This window comes from Capricornis sumatraensis, chromosome 22, assembly GCF_032405125.1.
Source record: "Capricornis sumatraensis isolate serow.1 chromosome 22, serow.2, whole genome shotgun sequence".
Taxonomy (NCBI): domain Eukaryota; kingdom Metazoa; phylum Chordata; class Mammalia; order Artiodactyla; family Bovidae; genus Capricornis; species Capricornis sumatraensis.
Window position 1 is genome coordinate 21,339,214 of NC_091090.1, and position 18,568 is coordinate 21,357,781.

Consider the following 18,568-nt stretch of genomic DNA (forward strand, 5'->3'; position numbering starts at 1 on the left):
CGTGCAAGTTACTCATCCTTTGCTTCCTTGCCTATCAACTGGGAAGACTTGTCCTGATTCTCCACTTTTTAAGGTGTAAAATGAAGTCTTAAAGGAATGTGGAAGGTAGGAAGAGCTAAAGTTCCATTATCCCCTAAATAATTGACAAGAGGTCTGGGTGGTTCTGTTTTGCATTTGGTCTAGCCTACAGCATGCTCTCTGCCCACGCCCTCAGCTCTCTCCTTTTCCCCTTTCACTTTTGCCCCCTTTGCTCGTTTATCAGGACCTAAAGCTGCTGTCCATGTTGTCTTTCCCAACTCCAGGCTCACCTGGTTGCTCTCTCCCACCAGCCGCCTGGGGGCCCCATGGCACTCTCTGAGGAGGCAACCAGGAAATCCTGAAACAAAAGTCGACTGCAAGAAGGGTCCTAATTCAAGAAAGAGGTTTGGGGCAGACAGGAAATTGCAAGTTGGGCCCACTTTTGGGTGTGTGAGGTGTGATGCTTTTGCCTTACTGAGAAGGCATGGATTCCAAATAATCCCAAAATGCAGATATATGTTAGGAAAGCAATCCCAGAGCCAATTCAGAGAACCACAGAACGTTGGCTCTGAATTTTTTTTATCATGGATCCTAGTTCCCCCATCGGGGATCTAATCGATGCCCCCGCATTGGCGTCTTAACCACTGGACCACCAAGGAAGTCCCTTGCAAGGAGTCCTAAAAAACAAACAAACAAACATACAGTCAAGTGGTTTCTGAAACAGGCAAATCACAAGAACCTAAGAGAGTGCTTTCTTAAGTGATAAACAAAGGGCGCACCACAAAGTGTCAGTCTTTCTCCTATTCCAGGCCCTACTCCCATTTCCCCAAAATAACCTCCGTCAGCACTTTCCTATGTGTGTGTTAGTTGTGTGTTAGGTGCTCAGTCGTGTCCAACACTGCAACCCCATGGACTGTAGCCCACCAGGCTCCTCTGTCCATGGGGGTTCTCCAGGCCAGAATACTGGAGCAGGTTGCCATGTCCCCCTCCAGGGGATCTTCCCAACCCAGGTCTCCCGCATTGTAGGCAGATTCTTTACTGTCTGAGCCACCAGGGCAGCTAACACTTTCCTATATATCCTTTGTACTCTATTCTGTATCTTGATTTTTCAAACATAGCCAAATGTCTGGGAGTTTTATAGTTAGGATTCTTTGGTTTTACGTAACAGAAACCCATCTGGTCAGTTAACAGCATAAAGTTTTATAGGAAGAATAAAGATTAAAGGAAGATTGAAGAGCTTGAAGACTTACAGGTATTTTCTGCTAATCCAGTAGTTAGTACCCTGTGCTTCCATTGCAGGGGCCATGGGTTTGATCCCTGGTCAGGGAACTAAAATATCTCAAACCAAACAGCATGGCCAATAAATAAATAAATATTAAAATTCTAAACTTAATCAGCAAAAAATTAATTAAAGTTTTTGGGGGTCAAATTCCGAAAACAAAGAATTTGAAGACTTGAGAAAGACAGGAATAAGAAAACTCCAGGAGGCCTTCCTTAGGAGGTAGAAATCCTTAAAAGTCTTGCCCTGGACTAATTCTGTTTCTTCCACTGTCACTCCGTTGAAGATTCAAAATCTGGAGGAGAGAAGGTTAGGGTCTTATGGGCAGGTGGGAGTTGAAAAGATGTTCCAGAGACCCCTTCAACGGATGTATTGGGAGGTCAAGTGTGTTTGGATTTGACGCCCCACCCTCCAAAGACTGTACCCAATGAAGGAGAGCTCACTCAGCCCACAAGAGAAAAGGGGACAGAGGTCAGTAGGCCAAAACAGAAAAAATACCACTGAGATTTCAGGACATAAAGACCTACCTCACTGCATATATCAATAATTGCATAGTCTTCCATAAATTCTTCTAACCATTCCCTAATGATGGACAACTGAAATGGTCAAGGAAAAAGAGAACTGAGGTCTATGCGGTCTGGCTGTAAAGAATCAGATTCTAGAGGCTGTATATGGCCATGTGCCATTCTCATTCAGGAACCTGTTTCAAGTAAAAAATCTATCTTGCCCAGAGCTCAGGGCATATATTCACTTCACTATAAACATGTAGTTAGTGACCATCTGGGCCTTGAGATGTACTCCATCTCTTTCTCTCTGGATCAGTCTGGTGGAATGACGGCTTTGGGCCTGAGAATACGTGTTCTGCTAGCGCCACCTGCTGGCCCTGGAGAGCCTCTCCTGACTGCTGGCCTCCAAGTCTCAGCCAGGAGCGTTACATGAAAGTGAAGAGGAGCTAAAAAGCCTCTTGATGAAAGTGAAAGAGGAGAGTGAAAAAGTTGGCTTAAAGCTCAACATTCAGAAAACGAAGATCATGGCATCTGGTCCCATCACTTCATGGGAAATAGATGGGGAAACAGTAGAAACAGTGTCAGACTTTTTTGGGGGGGGCTCCAAAATCACTGCAGATGGTGATTGCAGCCATGAAATTAAAAGATGCTTACTCCTTGGAAGAAAAGTTATGACCAACCTAGATAGCATATTCAAAAGCAGAGATATTACTTTGCCGACTAAGGTGCGTCTAGTCAAGGCTATGGTTTTTCCTGTGGTCATGTATGGATGTGAGAGTTGGACTGTGAAGAAAGCTGAGCGCCGAAGAATTGATGCTTTTGGACTGTGGTGTTGGAGAAGACTCTTGAGAGTCCCTTGGACTGCAAGGAGATCCAACCAGTCCATTCTGAAGGAGATCAACCCTGGGATTTCTTTGGAAGGAATGATGCTGAAGCTGAAGCTCCAGTACTTTGGCCACCTCATGCAAAGAGTTGACTCATTGGAAAAGACTCTGATGCTGGGAGGGAATGGGGGCAGGAGGAGAAGGGGACGACAGAGGATGAGCTGGCTGGATGGCATCGCCGACTCGATGGACGTGAATCTGAGTGAACTCCAGGAGTTGGTGATGGACAGGGAGGCCTAGTGTGCTGCGATTCATGGGGTCGCAAAGAGTCGGACACGACTGAGCGACTGAACTGAACTGAACTGAACACCTCTGAAAGAACTTCTAGTACCACAGAACCTATCTTGTATGTGTAGAGGGGAACTTACAAAACATTTATTTTGTTTCTTGCTTACTATGTAATGGATGTTTCATAGTTTGCTGGCCTTTCTGTTTTTGCCTTTCCACAAAGTAAGATACATGGTGAGGTGCTGAAAGAGCAAGTCAAAATGAGCCTCACACCACAGTCTGTGATTCTGAAGACCATGTTGTCCTTCGACATTTATTCATCAGGTACTGAGCTCTGTGCATGGTACTTCATGGTTGAAGTATTAATAGTTACATAGCACTTAACCAAAATGATGTTTTGAGCTTAGATGGTTAATAAGTCCCTGCAGGTGTCCATTGTTTTGAGAGGTGCTGTAGAAGATTCAGAGAAGTATGTGACAAGTTCTCAACCTTCAGAGAACCCAATCTAGTCAGGGAAACAATAAGGCAAGCAATACAGGATAATATCTGTGGATATGCCTGCAAGTGTGTGCCTGCATGCCTGCTAAGTCACTTCAGTCCTGTCCAGCTCTCTACAACCCTATGGACTTCAGCCCCCCAGGCTCCTCTGTCCATAGGGATTCTCCAGGCAAGAATACTGAAATAGGTTGCCATGCCTTCCTCTGGGGGATCTTTCCCAACCAGGGATCAAACCCGTGTCTTTTATGTCTCCTGCATTGGCAGGCGGGTTTTTTACCACCAGTGCTACCTGGGAAGCCCCCGTTCCTGTAAGTACAGTCAAATAATGACATTGTTTTAGATCTTAAGATAAATATATAAATATGTATATTTAAAAGATAAATATATGTACTATGCTAGACATGTGGCAATGCCTGGAGCATTTTTTTTTCTTTTTTGTCACAACTGAGGATGCTAGACACCCTATAATGCACAAGACAGCCGTCCCTGTCCTGTCAAAGAATTTTCTGGCCCCAAATGCCAGTAGTGCTGAGACTGAAAAACCTGTGCTGACGGTCATTAGATCAGTCATGAGCAAAGCAGGTGTGATCTCTGCTCTCCTAGTATCATGGGGAAGAGATGTTAAAAATATAATTGCTTCCTGACAGAATTCAAGACAGAGACTACTCAAGAACCTTGGTTGTCAAAGTGTAGTTTTCAGTCCTGAAGCATCCGTATCACTTTGAAGCATGTTTAAAATGTAAAGTATTGATCCCCGCCCCTTCCTGAATAAAAAGCATGCATTTTAACAACATCCTCAGGTAACTCCGATGCACATTAATGCCTGAGACACGCCGCTCGTAAGGTTTCCAGAAAAGACAAGACGTGAGTTTTCATTATTTTATGAAGACCAGGAAAGAAGGAAGCATGTTCCAGGCGCTAAGAGCTGTATGAGGGAAGGTCCTGAGATAGTAAGTTGGAATTTCTAGTTTTCGGTTCAGCACCAGTAACGATTAACATAGTGTTAAAAGTTCGCTTAGCGCCAGACTTTGTGCTAAGAGCTTTAGATGGAATGGTTCATATAACTCTCCCGAGACTAGTAATAAGGCAAGATCCATTGTCTATCTATGGGAAAAAGAAACTCAGGGACACAGGGGTCAAAGAATTTGCTCAGGGATCCACTGACGGAGCCAGGCCGATGGAATCAGAGCTGCGTTTTCCCACCATCCTAAGTGGTTCTTATTCACCTTTACCCACAAGAGAGCGCCAAAGCCGGTGTCCCAACTCTCCCTACCCAGCCACGCAGACGCGTAGCGCAACGAGCGGAAGCCGGAGAGCCAGCGCCCACACTCCACCGGAAGTCAGTGCATTGTGGGAAGCGTCTCGATGTTTATTTACATCCCCGCCTCCAGCGCTAAAGCGAGTACACTTGGAATGGAAAGGACTGGATTCTGAAAATGACACGGCTCCGAAAAGCTTCCAAGAAGTGCGAAGGAAGCTTTGTGTAACTTTTGGCGGGAATCAAGGCTAGCAAAACCTCAGCAGTTTACTACTGCCAAGACGGCCCGGGCCGCCCCGTGCGCCCCGCCTTGAGCTAGAGTAGACGTCTCTATGGTCGAGTAAACGTAGAGAGGCGTCTCTCGGCCCTGGGGGTTGGAACTGCGCATGAGTAAGTAGCTGCAGCGTTGGAAAAATGGCGGAGGAAGAGTAAGTGTTTGGGGATGTGTATCTCTGGCGTGGCTTCTTGAGCATCCGGTGCCATCCACACTGTTTATTTCTCGCTGGCGGAAAATAAGGGTACTTGTGGCCTGAAAGAAGAGAATAGGAAAGGCTCCAGATTACAGAGAGAGGAGTGAGGCGCCGTACGGCTTGAAGTGGGTGGAGGAAGGGGGCCGCCGCGGAGCTCGGGTCATCATCTCAAGGGGGCGAGGATTGACTTTCGGGCAGCGGGCTGAGAGCAGGCGGGGTTCCCCCAGCTGTGCTTAAGTGTTACCACTGTAGCTGGGTCTGCACGCGACCCAACTCCACGGGGCGGAATCTCATCGCTGATAGTCTATAAAGCTGTGGCATTAGAAGCTCCGTTGACGTGTATGAGGACTAGTGGCTGTGGGGTTCGTGACTTATTAAGTCTTTGGGTCCTAGGAAATGTGAAGGGTCCATTTTGAGGGCTAGTGTTAGAAACCACAGATTTCGGAAGGGCCACAGCCCTTACGAATTTGAAGATAGTGTTTCCCTAGGCCTGGGATATCTTTTGGAAGTCTGGTGCATATTTGTTTCTTAAATACTATCTCTGGTCTCCATTTTCTGTATCAGACCAAGAAGAAAGATCCCTTTGGTTCCAGAGAATCTCTTGAAAAAGAGGAAGGCTTATCAGGCCCTCAAAGCCACCCAGGCAAAACAGGCGCTTTTGCAAAGGAAGGAGGTAATGGTGGGAACCAGGTGGAGGGAATTAGAGTTTGTGTTTGAGTTGTATCCAGCACGTGTTGAACTAGACTTGGTACCGATGGCCCCTTCCCCCATCGGTTGCGTTGTACCTGATATTGGTTTCTTGCCTTTGTTTAGCAAAAAATGTATCAAACACTTTCCACAGGCAAAGTACTGGATTTGAGTTGTTAAGGAAGAAAGTAATTGCAGAGTTCCGGATTCATACCAAGTGATTTGAGAGACCAGAATTTGTACCTGGAAGAAAGTTTTTAATGTACCAGTTTTGTACAATTTTTGCTATTTGCTACATGATTTTGGAGAAATACATTTTGGAGGCAGTTTATGATGCCTAACACAGTGTTAGGGTCCCTAAACACTTGATGGTAAACATTGCTGCTGCTGCTAAGTCCCTTCAGTCGTGTTTGACTTTGTGCAGCCCCATAGATGGCAGCCCACCAGGCTCTACAGTCCCTGGGATTCTCCAGGCAAGAACACTGGAGTGGGTTGCCATTTTCTTCTCCAGTGCGTGGAAATGAAAAGTGAAAGTGAAGTCACTCAGTCCTGTCTGACTCTTAGCTACCCCAAGGACTGCAGCCTACCAGGCTTCTCCGTTCATGGGCTGACAGCATGTACATTGGTTTTTTCGTTTGTTTATAAGGGACTTTTCCCAATAGTTCCCAAGTTTTCTCAGCTTCACTTCTTTCTTGTCGATCTTGTTTTTTTATTATATAAGAATAGAGGGGCCGTCCCTAGCATCCCAGTGGCTAAGAATCCTTACTTCTATCCCAGGGGGCATGGGTTCAATCCCTGGTCAGGTAACTAAGATCCTGCATGCTGAAATGCAGCCAGAAAATAAGTAAAAATAAATATAAAAAAGTAAAAACAGAGGATGTTTGTTTGTGCCCCTTTCCAGACCATAGGGGAAATAAGCTCTATGAATAATGACTAGTGAATTACTCTTGTGAAAAAAAAGATGCATACAGAGGCAAAAAAAAATGGTGATGATGGTCTGCCTTACTCTGTAGCAGAGGAAAGGAAAACAAATCAAGTTTAAGCGACTAGAATGGTTTGTACATGATTCCTGGCGGCAACTACGGGACCGAGTGCGACTCAGACGGCTAAAAGTGAAACCGCATGGCTTGGAAGTGCCAGACAAACATTCCTTGGCCTTTGTTGTACGCATTGAAAGGTAGGGAACTTGGTGGAGTCCATGAGGCTGGGGAAACTGTTGGTTCAGCTTTAGACCCTTTTTAGGGAGATGAGATTTAAGCCCTAAAGGCAAGTTGTGCTAGGAATTCTGGGCTAAGTAAAACAGATTTTGTCTTCAAAATTAGGGAGACTGGAGGACTTCCCTGGAGGTCCAGTGGTTAAGACTTCACCTTCCAGTGCAGGGGGTGTGGGTTTGATCAGTGGAACTAAGATCCCACCTGCCTTTGTAGCCAAAAAACCAAAACATAAAACAGAAGCGATACTGTAACAAATTCAATAAAGACGTCTACTAACGTTAGCCACATGAAAAAAAGAAAAAGATTCGGGAGATTAGGACTTTCCTGGTGGTCCAGTGGTTATGACTGTGCACTTCCATTCCAGGAGGATAGGTTTGATCCCTGGTGAGGGAACCAAGAATCCCACGTGCCACAAGGTGCAGCCAAAAAATATATAAATATATTAGGGAGACTGACATTAAGCAAACAAACATGACAGTACACTAACTGCTGTGAAGGCAAAGTGCTGGATGTTAGGACACGGGGGCCACAGTGTGATCTGTAGTGGTTTAGGACACTTGAAGCAGGAAGCTGTGGCCTGCCCACATGAAAAGTTTGGGGGGCAGCTTTCCAGGCAGAGATGCAGGAAGTTCAAGTGTAGGATCAGGGTGGCTTCTTAGGAACGGAACCAGGGTCCAGCAGATGGTGCATAGTCAGTGCTGGGGAGAGCTTTTTCACATTCAGCGATAACCTTACCCATTCTTACCGGTACATACAGCGTTAGCTCTCCCTTTCATACCCAGTCATCCAAGTCAGAAACATGTGGGGTTTTGTTTTTGTTTGGCTGCAGCAGGTCTCAGTTTCAGCACACAGGATCTTCGATCTTCACTGTGGCATGTGAGATCTAGTTCCCTGACCAGGGATTGAACCTGGGCCTCTAGCATCAGGAGCACAGAGTCTTAGCCACTGGACCACCAGGGAAGTCCCAGAAACCTGTGGGTTTTAAGTATGTGTGAGCCTCCTATCCTTTCCCTTGCCCATAATCTCTTTTTTGCCTTTTACTTGTATTTTTAAAATTAGAGTGTAATTGGCTTTCATTGCCCATGATCTCTTTCCTGGCCTATCACATCAGCTGTCTAGCTAAACTTCCCAGACTTGGGTGTCACTTTTCTTGTTTGTTTTATATGCTCTCTTTGGTGGTTGTCAAATCTGGTTACGTCTCCTTAAAATCTTCTCTAGCTTTTAATACCCACAGGCACAAGTCCATTGTCCTTAGCTTGACACATACAACCCTCCCCATTACAAGTCCAGGGACCATTCCTATCCCTGTAGCACCTCGGGCTTTGCTCCACGTAGCGTGGCAAGTGATCTGTTTACATGGCTGCTTCCCACTCAGTTGAACCTGCCCTCTGGGTGCCCATTAGTGGCACACAGTTCATGGTGCTTGCTGGGCAGAGCCTGACTTAGCTGTTCATTTCAGGATTAATGGGGTGAGTTCACTGGTGCAAAGGACCATTGCCAGACTTCGCCTGAATAAGATTTTCAGTGGTGTCTTTGTGAAAGTGACCCCTGAAACCATAAAGACGCTTCGTATCGTGGAACCTTATGTGACCTGGGGGTGAGTATGGTTTTTTGTGTGAATTCACATTACACGATACTGGAGAATGTTGAGAACATTGGGATGCACAGGGTACTGTTCTCCAGCACTTATGTTGCTGAGTCAGGGGAACATTGTGCCAAACATTAAAACCCCAAAAAAGACTTGGATTTTCATTTAAAACTTTTTCAGACTCTTGAATAGGGTCACATAAGGCCAAAGTCCTAGATGATAACCCATGACTTTATTTTTGCTGGGAAATAAACCTCTTTACCTGGCAGTCATTTGTATCTGTAAATTTTAGTTTCTAATTACATAATTGGAGCTGTGGGTTTTTTTCACCTCCTTTGGGTGTATGCTTCCCAAGTGTCCCAGCTGCAGTGTTGAGGACACTCGTGGGGATGGGGTTGGGAGACTCCTTAGCCAGGCTACAGGACTGCGCTGCCAGCGTGGTGCAGCCTGCCAGGGGCGGGCGGTGCTGGGGTTGAGCTTCGTTCTGCCTCACGTAGATTTCCAAATCTGAAGTCTGTTCGGGAACTCATCTTGAAACGTGGACAAGCGAAGGTCAAGAACAAGGTCATCCCTCTGACAGACAACACAGTTATTGAGGAGCACCTGGGTGAGTGAGCGTCTGAGGAGTCAGCAGAAAGGGCCCCCAGAACTTGCCAGAGTGCTGAGTGCTGGCATATCAGAGTCTCACAGTATGTGCTGGGAAAGTGCTAAACACAGGAATCTGAACCTTATGTTTCTTAGGAAAGTTTGATGTCATTTGCTTGGAAGACCTCATTCATGAAATTGCCTTCCCGGGGAAGAATTTCCTGGCGATCTCAAGGTTCCTATGCCCTTTCCAACTCTCAGTGGCCCGTCATGCTACCAAGAATAGAGTGGGCTTCCTCAAGGAAGTGGGCTCACCAGGCTATCGAGGTGAACGCATCAATCAGCTCATCCGGCAGCTGAACTAAACCCAGGTGAGGTGGGGCTGAAACTGCCCTTTGGTGGACTCTGAATGGGCCAGGCCTCACTCCCTAAAAGGTCATCTTGCATTTATAAGTGTATGAGAATAACTTTGGGTGGGAGGTGGCTGGTACTCACAAATTTAGTGGATAGAGATACTTGAAACAGTGACTAATTTCAAAAAGGATATTCCTTCCTCTGTTGAAGGAATCTTAATTCTGGAAAGCTTTTATTGTTACGCTTAGGTTAGGGTTACGGTACATCTGTATTAATGGAGTTGTTTTTTCTTCCTCAGCGTACCTGAAAATAGTGCACTGGAAGCGTGTGTTTTATGGACTTGTCACTCAGTATCTTCAGGGAAGATTGTTTTCTGCTAGAATATATCTTCAGAAACTGGAGGAAAGGGCCAGGGGAACACAGTGATGTTCCCAGCCTGCACTGCATCCCACCTCAGTTCCAAGGAAGAGTTCCTGTGATGAGCACCATCCACCTCTGAAACCAGCAAAGGCTTATGCCACGGAGGAGGAAGTCCTCTTCTATCACGTCTCTCCTGGGCTGTACTGTTGGTGACTGAACACTTACCTATGAGTACAAGACGGCAGTGGACCAAGCCCAGGAGCACGTTGAACCTGGGGTTTCCTGGGGCCTTGTTTTTGGAAGAACTTGAAGTTAGAATTGAGTTAAGTTAGAACTTAAAATTAAAATTGAAAGCACACAAAAACGGTACTTGGTTGTCTCTCCCTTGAGTTCATGTTCTAACTTCAGCGACAGCTTGGCAAGCTCTCAGGCTGGCTCTAGGTATATCCAGTGTCTTATCATTGCAGCTGGCTTAGTGCTTTTCTCTAGCTCAGGATTTTAACCTACTCCTGGATCTGTGAGAAGGGCCCTTTCCCAGAAAAACATACACTCCAGTTTTTTCTTGGAAGTTTAGGGTATTTGTAGATCCTTCTCAGGGACCCAGGGACCTTATGTGAAGAAGTCCTATGCTATCAGTATTGGTCACACAAGCTCTGATCTTGCAGCCTCCTCTGGTTCTGTGCCCTGTTGGAAGACCAAAGCTTACCAGAGTTTTTTTTTTTCCCTTTCAAGCCAAGTGGATGTTTCCTACAATATGGTAGAATGCTGAGCCCCTGTGCCATTAATCAGTCGATCTAAAAAGAAGTGGAAAACTTTATCCAAGCCAAATTTAAGAATCATAACTCAAAAAGAGCATCTCAGAAAGCTCTAAGAACTGTTCTGATTAGAAGTGAAGACACAGTTACATAAATTTTTTTGAGAGGAAGGCTGTACATCAAATAACATTGACAGCTGATACAGTCCAGACCTGAGTGCCATGGGACCCCTTGTCAAATGGAATGTTACCTCTAAGGGCTTGTCTTAGGAGAATATTGCTCTTTATGGTTGAGGAAATTTCTGCCAAAGAGGAAAGTTTGGTCAATGCATAATGTAGCTAGATACACAATGCACAGTGGCAGGAGAGAGAAGGCCAGAGACGATTTCTTGTTTTGGAGATTTCCTTAGTCCAGTGGCTAAAACTCTGCTTTCAATGCAGGGGGCCAGGGTTCAATCCCTAGTCAGGGAACTAGATCCCAAATGTCTTAAGTTTGCTTGCATGCTGCAGAGATGGAAGATCCCATGTAGAAGACCTGGCTTAGCCAAATAAGACACTTAAAAGTCTTGCCATAAGGTAGTACTTCACAGTTTCCCCCTGTTGATCTTTAATCTTTTGACAAAGTGTTAGGTGACCACGTGTTTGGTCCCTCAAAGCAGGGATGGGTGCTTGCCTGCTTCAGGGCCATCAGGCCGCTTGATGCCAGGTCCTGAGAGCCCGGTTCTCTCTTTGGGGGTTATGCTAGCAGAATGTTGGTCAGGGACTGACAGTCAATTCTAGATTGTCCAGTAAGGGACTTGAGCTAATTGTCCTTGCATGTACATTGTGTATGTACATTATTTTATAGAGAACTATAGATGTGATCCAGTTTCAAGCCATTCAAACATCTGAACTTCAGAGCAGAAATTTGCCTCTTCATGGGTCTTAAGATGAGGAAACAAATACCATGGCCAAATGGTCCTATCACTGGAAAACAGAAACCAGTGTCCTGCACTGAAGGCAGACTGACAGCTTGCCAGGGACTGTTCTCGGGCTGCCTGTGAGTATCCTTGAGCCCAGGGGAAACGTGATTGTGCATCCCCCTAACCAACCTGGGGAGAGCTGAGGTCACAAAGTGTACCAAAAACTTACTGGGTCCTAGTAGGAAGTACCAGCCACTAATATAAAGGATTAGATATCGCAGAAAGAATCCACCTGCCATTGCAGGAGACAGGGATTCAGTCCCTGGTCTGGGAAGATCCCACGTGCCATGGAGCAGCTAAGCCTACGTGCCACACTGTTCGGGCTTCCCTGGTGGCTCAGCAGTAAAGAATGTGCCTGCCAATGCATCCTGCCTGGAGAAGGAAATGGCAACCCACTCCAGTATTCTTGCCTGAAAAATGGCCTGGACAGAGGAGCCTGGCAAGCTACCATCCATGTGGTCGCAGAGGTGGACACAACTTAGTGACTACACAACAACGGCATGGCAGAAGAGGCATCATTAATTGGCTGGTGAAAGGGTCTCAGTGATACTGGCAGTGTAACAGCTTGCACAATGCTAGACTGTCTTAAAATAATTGCTTTTTGAAACTTGCATGTGTTTGAGCCCAAGAAATACATTTGGTTCCTAAGCAAAACTAAGAGCAATTGTCAAAATAGTATACAAGCCTGGTCCAGAACCTTGGGTCAGCTGTCTTATTTCAGGTGTCTTATCATGGTCTGGTAGTGCTGGTCTTAAAATCAGGTGTCAAAACAAGTTTCAGTTTATTCAGGAAAGGCCTTCTAACATGGCTTTAAGGAATCCTTTATCCCATGTCTTTTCCAGTATGAATAATATCCCGGTTGCAGGTGATGGTGAATCCAATCTTCATCCAAAGTTGGATTACTGTTGTAAACCAACTATGCCCCAAATAAACACTCACACAAACACAAAAAACCCCAAAGTTAGATTATTGTGATAGACTTCAGAAACAGTGTCCTTTTAATAACTAAACTTACAAGGAGCTATCTGGGAAGTGAGTCTTAATCAGTAAATATACTTCAATTAACAAAACTAGAATGTTCACTGAAACAATCTTTTTCTTTCTAAAATTACCCTCATTTCTACCAAATAAGTGGTTAACTGACCATATTGTTAGCTATATATGACAAAAACTTTCAAAGTCAAGGTTAAAGACTTTGATTACATTGCAATTGAAAAGCAATTTGATTACTGACTGCTGTGACATACACTAAATCTATGACTGATATCACCAGGTCATACCAGAACTTTAGGAGTTCCTTATAATTTCTAGTATATATCTATTAAAAATGTTTACCCATATGACACAACCTAAGAAGTTTTATCACCACTTGTTTAACAGTGCTTCTCATTTAACATACCAAATAAGTCTAATCAGTGTAATATTCCTCTGAGATGGGAAGAAAACAAGTATTTTGAGGTGTTCCAGGGGCAATTAGGAAAACCTCAAAGTTAGCTAGACAGATCAAATAAACTTCACTTAGAATTTGATCATTGGAAAGGTTGTCAGAAGTATCAAAAAGTTTTAAAACACTTGGTCAAATAGAATCAGGTCACTGTGAAACAACACCTAACCAAAGTGCCAGTGAAAGATCTCAATGGCAAAGTCAGGTCACTGAAACACAAACTCATAATCTATTAACAAAAGCAGCTCAATATTTTAAGAAAAATTTGTCCTCTTAGAAGGCCAAATTCAGGTTTTGTACCACTTTAAAACTTTTCCTTAATTAAGTTCAGTCTTAGCCAGTCTTGACCGTGCACAAAACTCTCACAGTGTCCTTTTTCACAAACCTCGATAAATTTCTCTATCTGTAAAGAAACAACCAGCTCTAGGACACCACCTTTTTTTTCCCTTTAACAAAATGCATTTTCATTCCTTATACTTTTCTTTGTTGAAAACACACATCCTACCTTCCTTGCATCCTGAAATGTCTCCTTTATAATTCTTAACCTTAAAACCTTAAAATTTCGGGATTTCCCTGGTGGTCCAGTGGTTGACTCTGAGCTTCCACTGCAGGAGGTTTGATTACTAGTCAGAGAACTAAGATCCACCTGACATGCATGCTATGGCCACACACACACACACAAAAATCTCTAGTGAAAACCAAGAAGTAATTGTAAACTGCTGTGATATCAGCATTTCCTGACTGACAAAATTAGGTGTTAGTTTTCCTCTCTTAAGAACAGACCTCCCCAACAATTAATGTTCTGGTATTTCATCCTATTTGAAATGACCTGGATAGCAAATGAATTCTCATAATTGAATTTGGTTTAATTTCTAGTTACTAAGATCTGGAGATACTATTTTATTTTTTTGCCTCACCACACAGTTTGCTGGAGCTTAGTCAAAGTGCCAAGTCCTAACCACTGGACCATCAGGGAATTCCCTGGTTTGAGTTCTTTTAGGTGGCTCAGTTTCTCTCAATGACACCATCATGAGTGCTTGAAGCACTAGGCAATCAGCCTCTGTCATGCCCCCAGATAAGCAGTACTTACTTAATGATCATAGTGGGGTTTCCTTATGGGACTGCTACAGGTCATGAAAACGGACCCTACAACACTTCTGGGAGATCCTCTGTCATCTTAGAGTATCTTGTGACTGGAAGGGGCAAAATGTTCCTTTATTCTTTGGAGATGAAAAACTCAGTCTCTGATTTCACTAGTAATATTTTGTTCAGACCATATATCAACTTTTTTTTTTTTTCAATTTAAGCCAAATTTGACAAAAACCCAGCCACACGTTTCCCTGGTCCTCTTGTCCAGACCCCCTAGGTGCCTAGGAAATGCACCAGTGCCCTAAAGACAGCAAGTCTTAAAACCAGCTCAAATAAAAATTTTAGGATCAACACCCAAACAATGAGATCTAAGTGTCAGGAGAACTTACCAAGAACTGAGGAGTGTTGAGAAGCTGGTGGGGCTCAGTGGGCCCATGCCAGTACCAAGCACTGGTTGAGTAGACCCCAGGTAGCCTCTGGCAGGAATCTCTAATAGCCTACAGCAAGCATGTATTAATGAAATGAAAAATAAATCTAAAAAAGAAACTTAAGCTTTTATTTGAGCCAAATTTGAGAATTATAATCCAGGAAGAGCATCTCAGAAAGCTCTGAGAACTATTATGCCCATAAGAAGTCAAGTTATATAAGTTTTTTGAGACACAGGGCTGTACATTAAATGACATATTGTTGACAATTTGCATAATCCAGATCTGAGCACCATGTAACCTCTTAGGAAGGAATATCACCTTCAAGGAGTTGTTTTAGGAGAATGTTGCTCTTTACTGTTGAGTGGCAATTTTGACTGATGGGGAAGGTTTCAACTGATGCAAAATACAGGTACACAATGCCCAGTGAGGGAGAGAAGAGGCGAAAGGGCAGAGATTTTTTTGTTAAAATTTTTCTTCTCTTGGCCATAAAATATGAATTTTATTTCATAGTTAATTGGCTCAAGAGTTAACCTGCCAGGAATAGATGTTACTCATACCGTAAAGCACTGTGAAGTCAGATTTATTTAAAATGATGTATTAAAGTCACGAGAAAAGAGCAGTTGTGAGTGTGGAAGCCCAGGGTTTATAGCCCAGATCTTATACTAAATACAGGAATGTTACTACTTTTGCCTGTAAAATGGAACTAATATAGTGTTGCCTGTCTGCCTCTCATAGTTGAGTATTATTATAAAGGAGGTTTAAAAATTTATGCTCTTCTGTATTGTATGCCATAATATATACCATTCCCTGAACAAATTGTGGGACTACCCTTATTTCTGGGAAAAGCTAGTCCTTTTAATGTGTGCTAATATGGGTTCGTGAGTCATGAACGGGATATGTTCTAGGTGTAGGCAGAACAAAAAAACCTACTTTCAGGAAGCAAGAGTAGGTACAGTGAGCCAAGTAGCTGATTTAAAGAGACTGACTTTAAAAGGTAGTTAAAGCTTTTCCTCAGCTCTAGACCCTCTAGCCCCTTGCCTGACCCAGCTGGTTCTCAGAGCCTAGGGTTCTAGGGGTTGTTGTTGACTGGCTCTTTTTATGCTTTGAGATTTCATTCATTGTCATTCCAGGGCCAAGTTTTCTCATCAGACTTTTTTTTTCACTGCCTATCTGGAGAATGGTTATCTGAAATCAAAATGCCACTTGGATCCCAAATTCACTTCCACATCCACCAGTATAAACTAAACTGGGAGATAAACACTGATGTCTAAACTCCTAAGAAATAATTCCCAGTGGGTCAGAACCATTTAGTGTTTCCTAAGTAGCATTAAAAAATGAAAACATATCTATGCACTGCAAGTAGTAAAGTTATGAGATTTGTTTCAATTTATATAAGGACTGAAACAGAATCTAAAAAGATAATCTTTTAAACTGAGGCTCCCAGTCCAGAGATACAACTGCAAAACCACCTCAGTGATGCTCCCAGGAGGCTTAAGTCCAGCTGATAGATAGGGGTGAAAGCACAAGAAAGAGCAGAGTGGCCAGTATCCAAGGTCTGAGTCTATGTGGGTCATGGTCATTCCCTCCAGATCTCAGAAAAACACACAACTTTAAATGGAGAATTATGTTTTATTTGGTGAACGTTTTGAGCAATCAAGCCTGGGAAGCAGCCTCTCAGACAGCTCCAAGGGACTGCTCCAAAGAGGAAAGGAAGGAGCCAGGATATTCAGGAGTTTTTCAATGAAAATCAGGTAGTCAGAACATCAAAAGATTAGTTAGAAAATCCAAATATCTCAATTTAACGAATTTAATACTTTTCTATGTATGGGAAGATGCAAGAGTCTGGGCTTACTGAAACCATTCCTTTGATATGCACCTGACCTATCCAGGACCAGCATCCTGTTCTTTCCCATCCTGAGTTCCCTCAGGGTGCACCCAGGTGGCTACCCAGGTGAGGGCCTGGCAGCAGGCAGCCCACCTGTCTCTCCTGAGTTCCCTCAGGGCTCACCATCAGGGGCAGTTGTAGCAGCTGATGGTTTGATGGCACTGCCCCTTTTGTTTGTTGATATGGCAGCCAACATTTTTCATCCACAGTGCTTCCACTTAGTAATAAAATTCGACCAACATTTGGGAGACATTTCATGACCAATATGGTTCCATGTTGCTAGGAAGGCTCATTCCTAGCTCAGGCAAAGATTCTATTGATAAGCTACTCAATGTATTGAGAAGTTTTCTTGGAGCAGGCCCTGTTGATAATCTAAAAATTCTCTGGATCCCTTGTCTTACTTGTCTATTATGATCGAGGAAAGGTTTTTCATTGTTGCTTCTTCCCATATCTAGGATCATACTATTACAACCATTGATCTATTTCCTTGAGATGTTTCAGTTCAGTTCAGTCGCTCAGTCGTGTCTGACTCTTTGTGACCCCATGAATCGCAGCACGCCAGGCCTCCCTGTCCATCACCAACTCCCGGAGTTCACTCAGACTCACGTCCATCAAGTCAGTGATGCCATCCAGCCATCTCATCTAGATGTTTACCCATCATTAATTTTGTTAGAGACCTGGTTACACATTAAGCAATGCAAGAGAGAATCTTATAAACTAGCTGGGATAAGTAATAGAGCTAGTAACATTAATAAGATCATAGTACAACAGAGAGAGACACAAACCGTAAACAATCTGAAAACAAAGAACAAATTAAAACAATGATTAGTATGAAAGTGAACATGTTAGTCACTCAGTCATGTCCGACCTATTGTGACCCATGAAGTGTTGTCCACCAGGCTCCTTTGTCCATGGAACTGTCCAGGCAAGAATACTGGAGTGGGTAGCCATTCCTTTCTCCAGGGGATCTTCCTGACCCAGAGCCTGAACCTAGGTCTCTTGCATTGCAAGCAGATTCTTTACCATCTGAGCCACCAGGGAAGCCTATAACTACTTGTAATTTGGTTGTAATAAGCCATCAAGTCCATAGGAGACCTAGCTGGAGAAGCCAAATTCTGAGAGCATTAGGTACAGAGAAAAAGATAAATGTTTAATTTTTATAAAGGTATATTTTATCAACATCGGAGGAAAGGTTTTTCTGGAAAATAAAGATTTAAAGCCAGTATTTTGCAGAAAATTTCATAAAATTATAAATAACATTTATTTACCAGTTCATTCAGTCTTATGTAATTAATTTCTGATGATCTGGATGAAGTACTCGGGTTTTTCATTAGAGTTTTATAATTTCTTACCCAGTTCAGTGGTATGATCTAAAAGTTATCAGAACTTAACATTTGTCAAAATTCCTTTTTATGAACTTTTAAAGATTTTCATTTTATAGAAAATCAGAGTAAAACTGACTGTCAACAAATGATAAGACTTAAATGGCATGGTTAAAGATCTGATTGCAATGCAGCTGGCAAGAAATTTGGATACTTCTGTGACATATAACATTTTAAGATAATAACTAGAATTATGACTAAAAACATTATACCAAAGCATATCAGAATTTTAGAAATTTCATATAAAATTTAGAATATCTACAACATTTATCTATATAATATAACCTAGGGTTCATCTCCAATCATTTGACAATGTTTCTCAAGTAACTGAACATATCAAATAAGCCTAATTAGCCTAATAGACTAATTACAATGCCTTACAGGTCATCTGAAATATCCCAGACTTAACCACAGGTCAAATGAACCTTAAAGTTTGATATCCGGGAAATTTGTCAAAAATATTAACACTTGGTCAAATAGGATTACAGGCTTCCTTGGTGCCTCAGACAGTAAAGAATCTGCCTGCCAATGCAGGAGACCCAGGTTCGATCCCTGGATTAAGAATCCCCTGGAGAAAGAAATGTCTACCCCTCCAGAATTCTGGCCTGGAGAATCCCATTGACAGAGGAGCCTGGAGGGCTACCATCCACAGGATTGCAAAGAATCAAACACGACTGAGCAACTAACCGTTTCAA

The 18,568-nt window shown here is 43.3% G+C and overlaps 1 protein-coding gene and 1 non-coding gene across 3 annotated transcripts; one reads left to right on the forward strand and one right to left on the reverse strand.

The window, feature by feature from the left end:
• Nucleotides 1–4,842: 4,842 nt before the first annotated feature.
• On the forward strand, nucleotides 4,843–10,271 carry RPL7L1 (ribosomal protein L7 like 1). Of its 2 annotated transcripts, none has more exons than XM_068960820.1 (7): nucleotides 4,843–5,099; nucleotides 5,706–5,814; nucleotides 6,842–7,005; nucleotides 8,502–8,639; nucleotides 9,128–9,237; nucleotides 9,372–9,586; nucleotides 9,868–10,271. In XM_068960820.1, exons 1-6 carry the CDS (start codon nucleotides 5,086–5,088, stop codon nucleotides 9,578–9,580), a joined length of 744 nt encoding a protein of 247 aa, XP_068816921.1. In that variant the 5' UTR covers nucleotides 4,843–5,085; the 3' UTR covers nucleotides 9,581–9,586; nucleotides 9,868–10,271. The 2 variants fall into 2 exon arrangements, with proteins under 2 accessions (XP_068816921.1, XP_068816922.1); XM_068960821.1 differs by having other exon boundaries at nucleotides 6,845–7,005.
• Nucleotides 7,930–8,002, reverse strand: TRNAR-CCU (transfer RNA arginine (anticodon CCU)). Its single transcript has one exon. It is a non-coding gene; the product is annotated as a tRNA-Arg (tRNA).
• Nucleotides 10,272–18,568: the final 8,297 nt, after the last annotated feature.

What these genes read in the sequence shown, in the direction of transcription:
- RPL7L1 (XM_068960820.1), top strand. An exon ending in TTTGTTGTACGCATTGAAAG is followed by an intron (nt 7,006 to 8,501) that starts GTAGGGAACTTG and finishes TGTTCATTTCAG; the next exon opens with GATTAATGGGGTGAGTTCAC. An exon ending in AGTTATTGAGGAGCACCTGG is followed by an intron (nt 9,238 to 9,371) that starts GTGAGTGAGCGT and finishes TATGTTTCTTAG; the next exon opens with GAAAGTTTGATGTCATTTGC.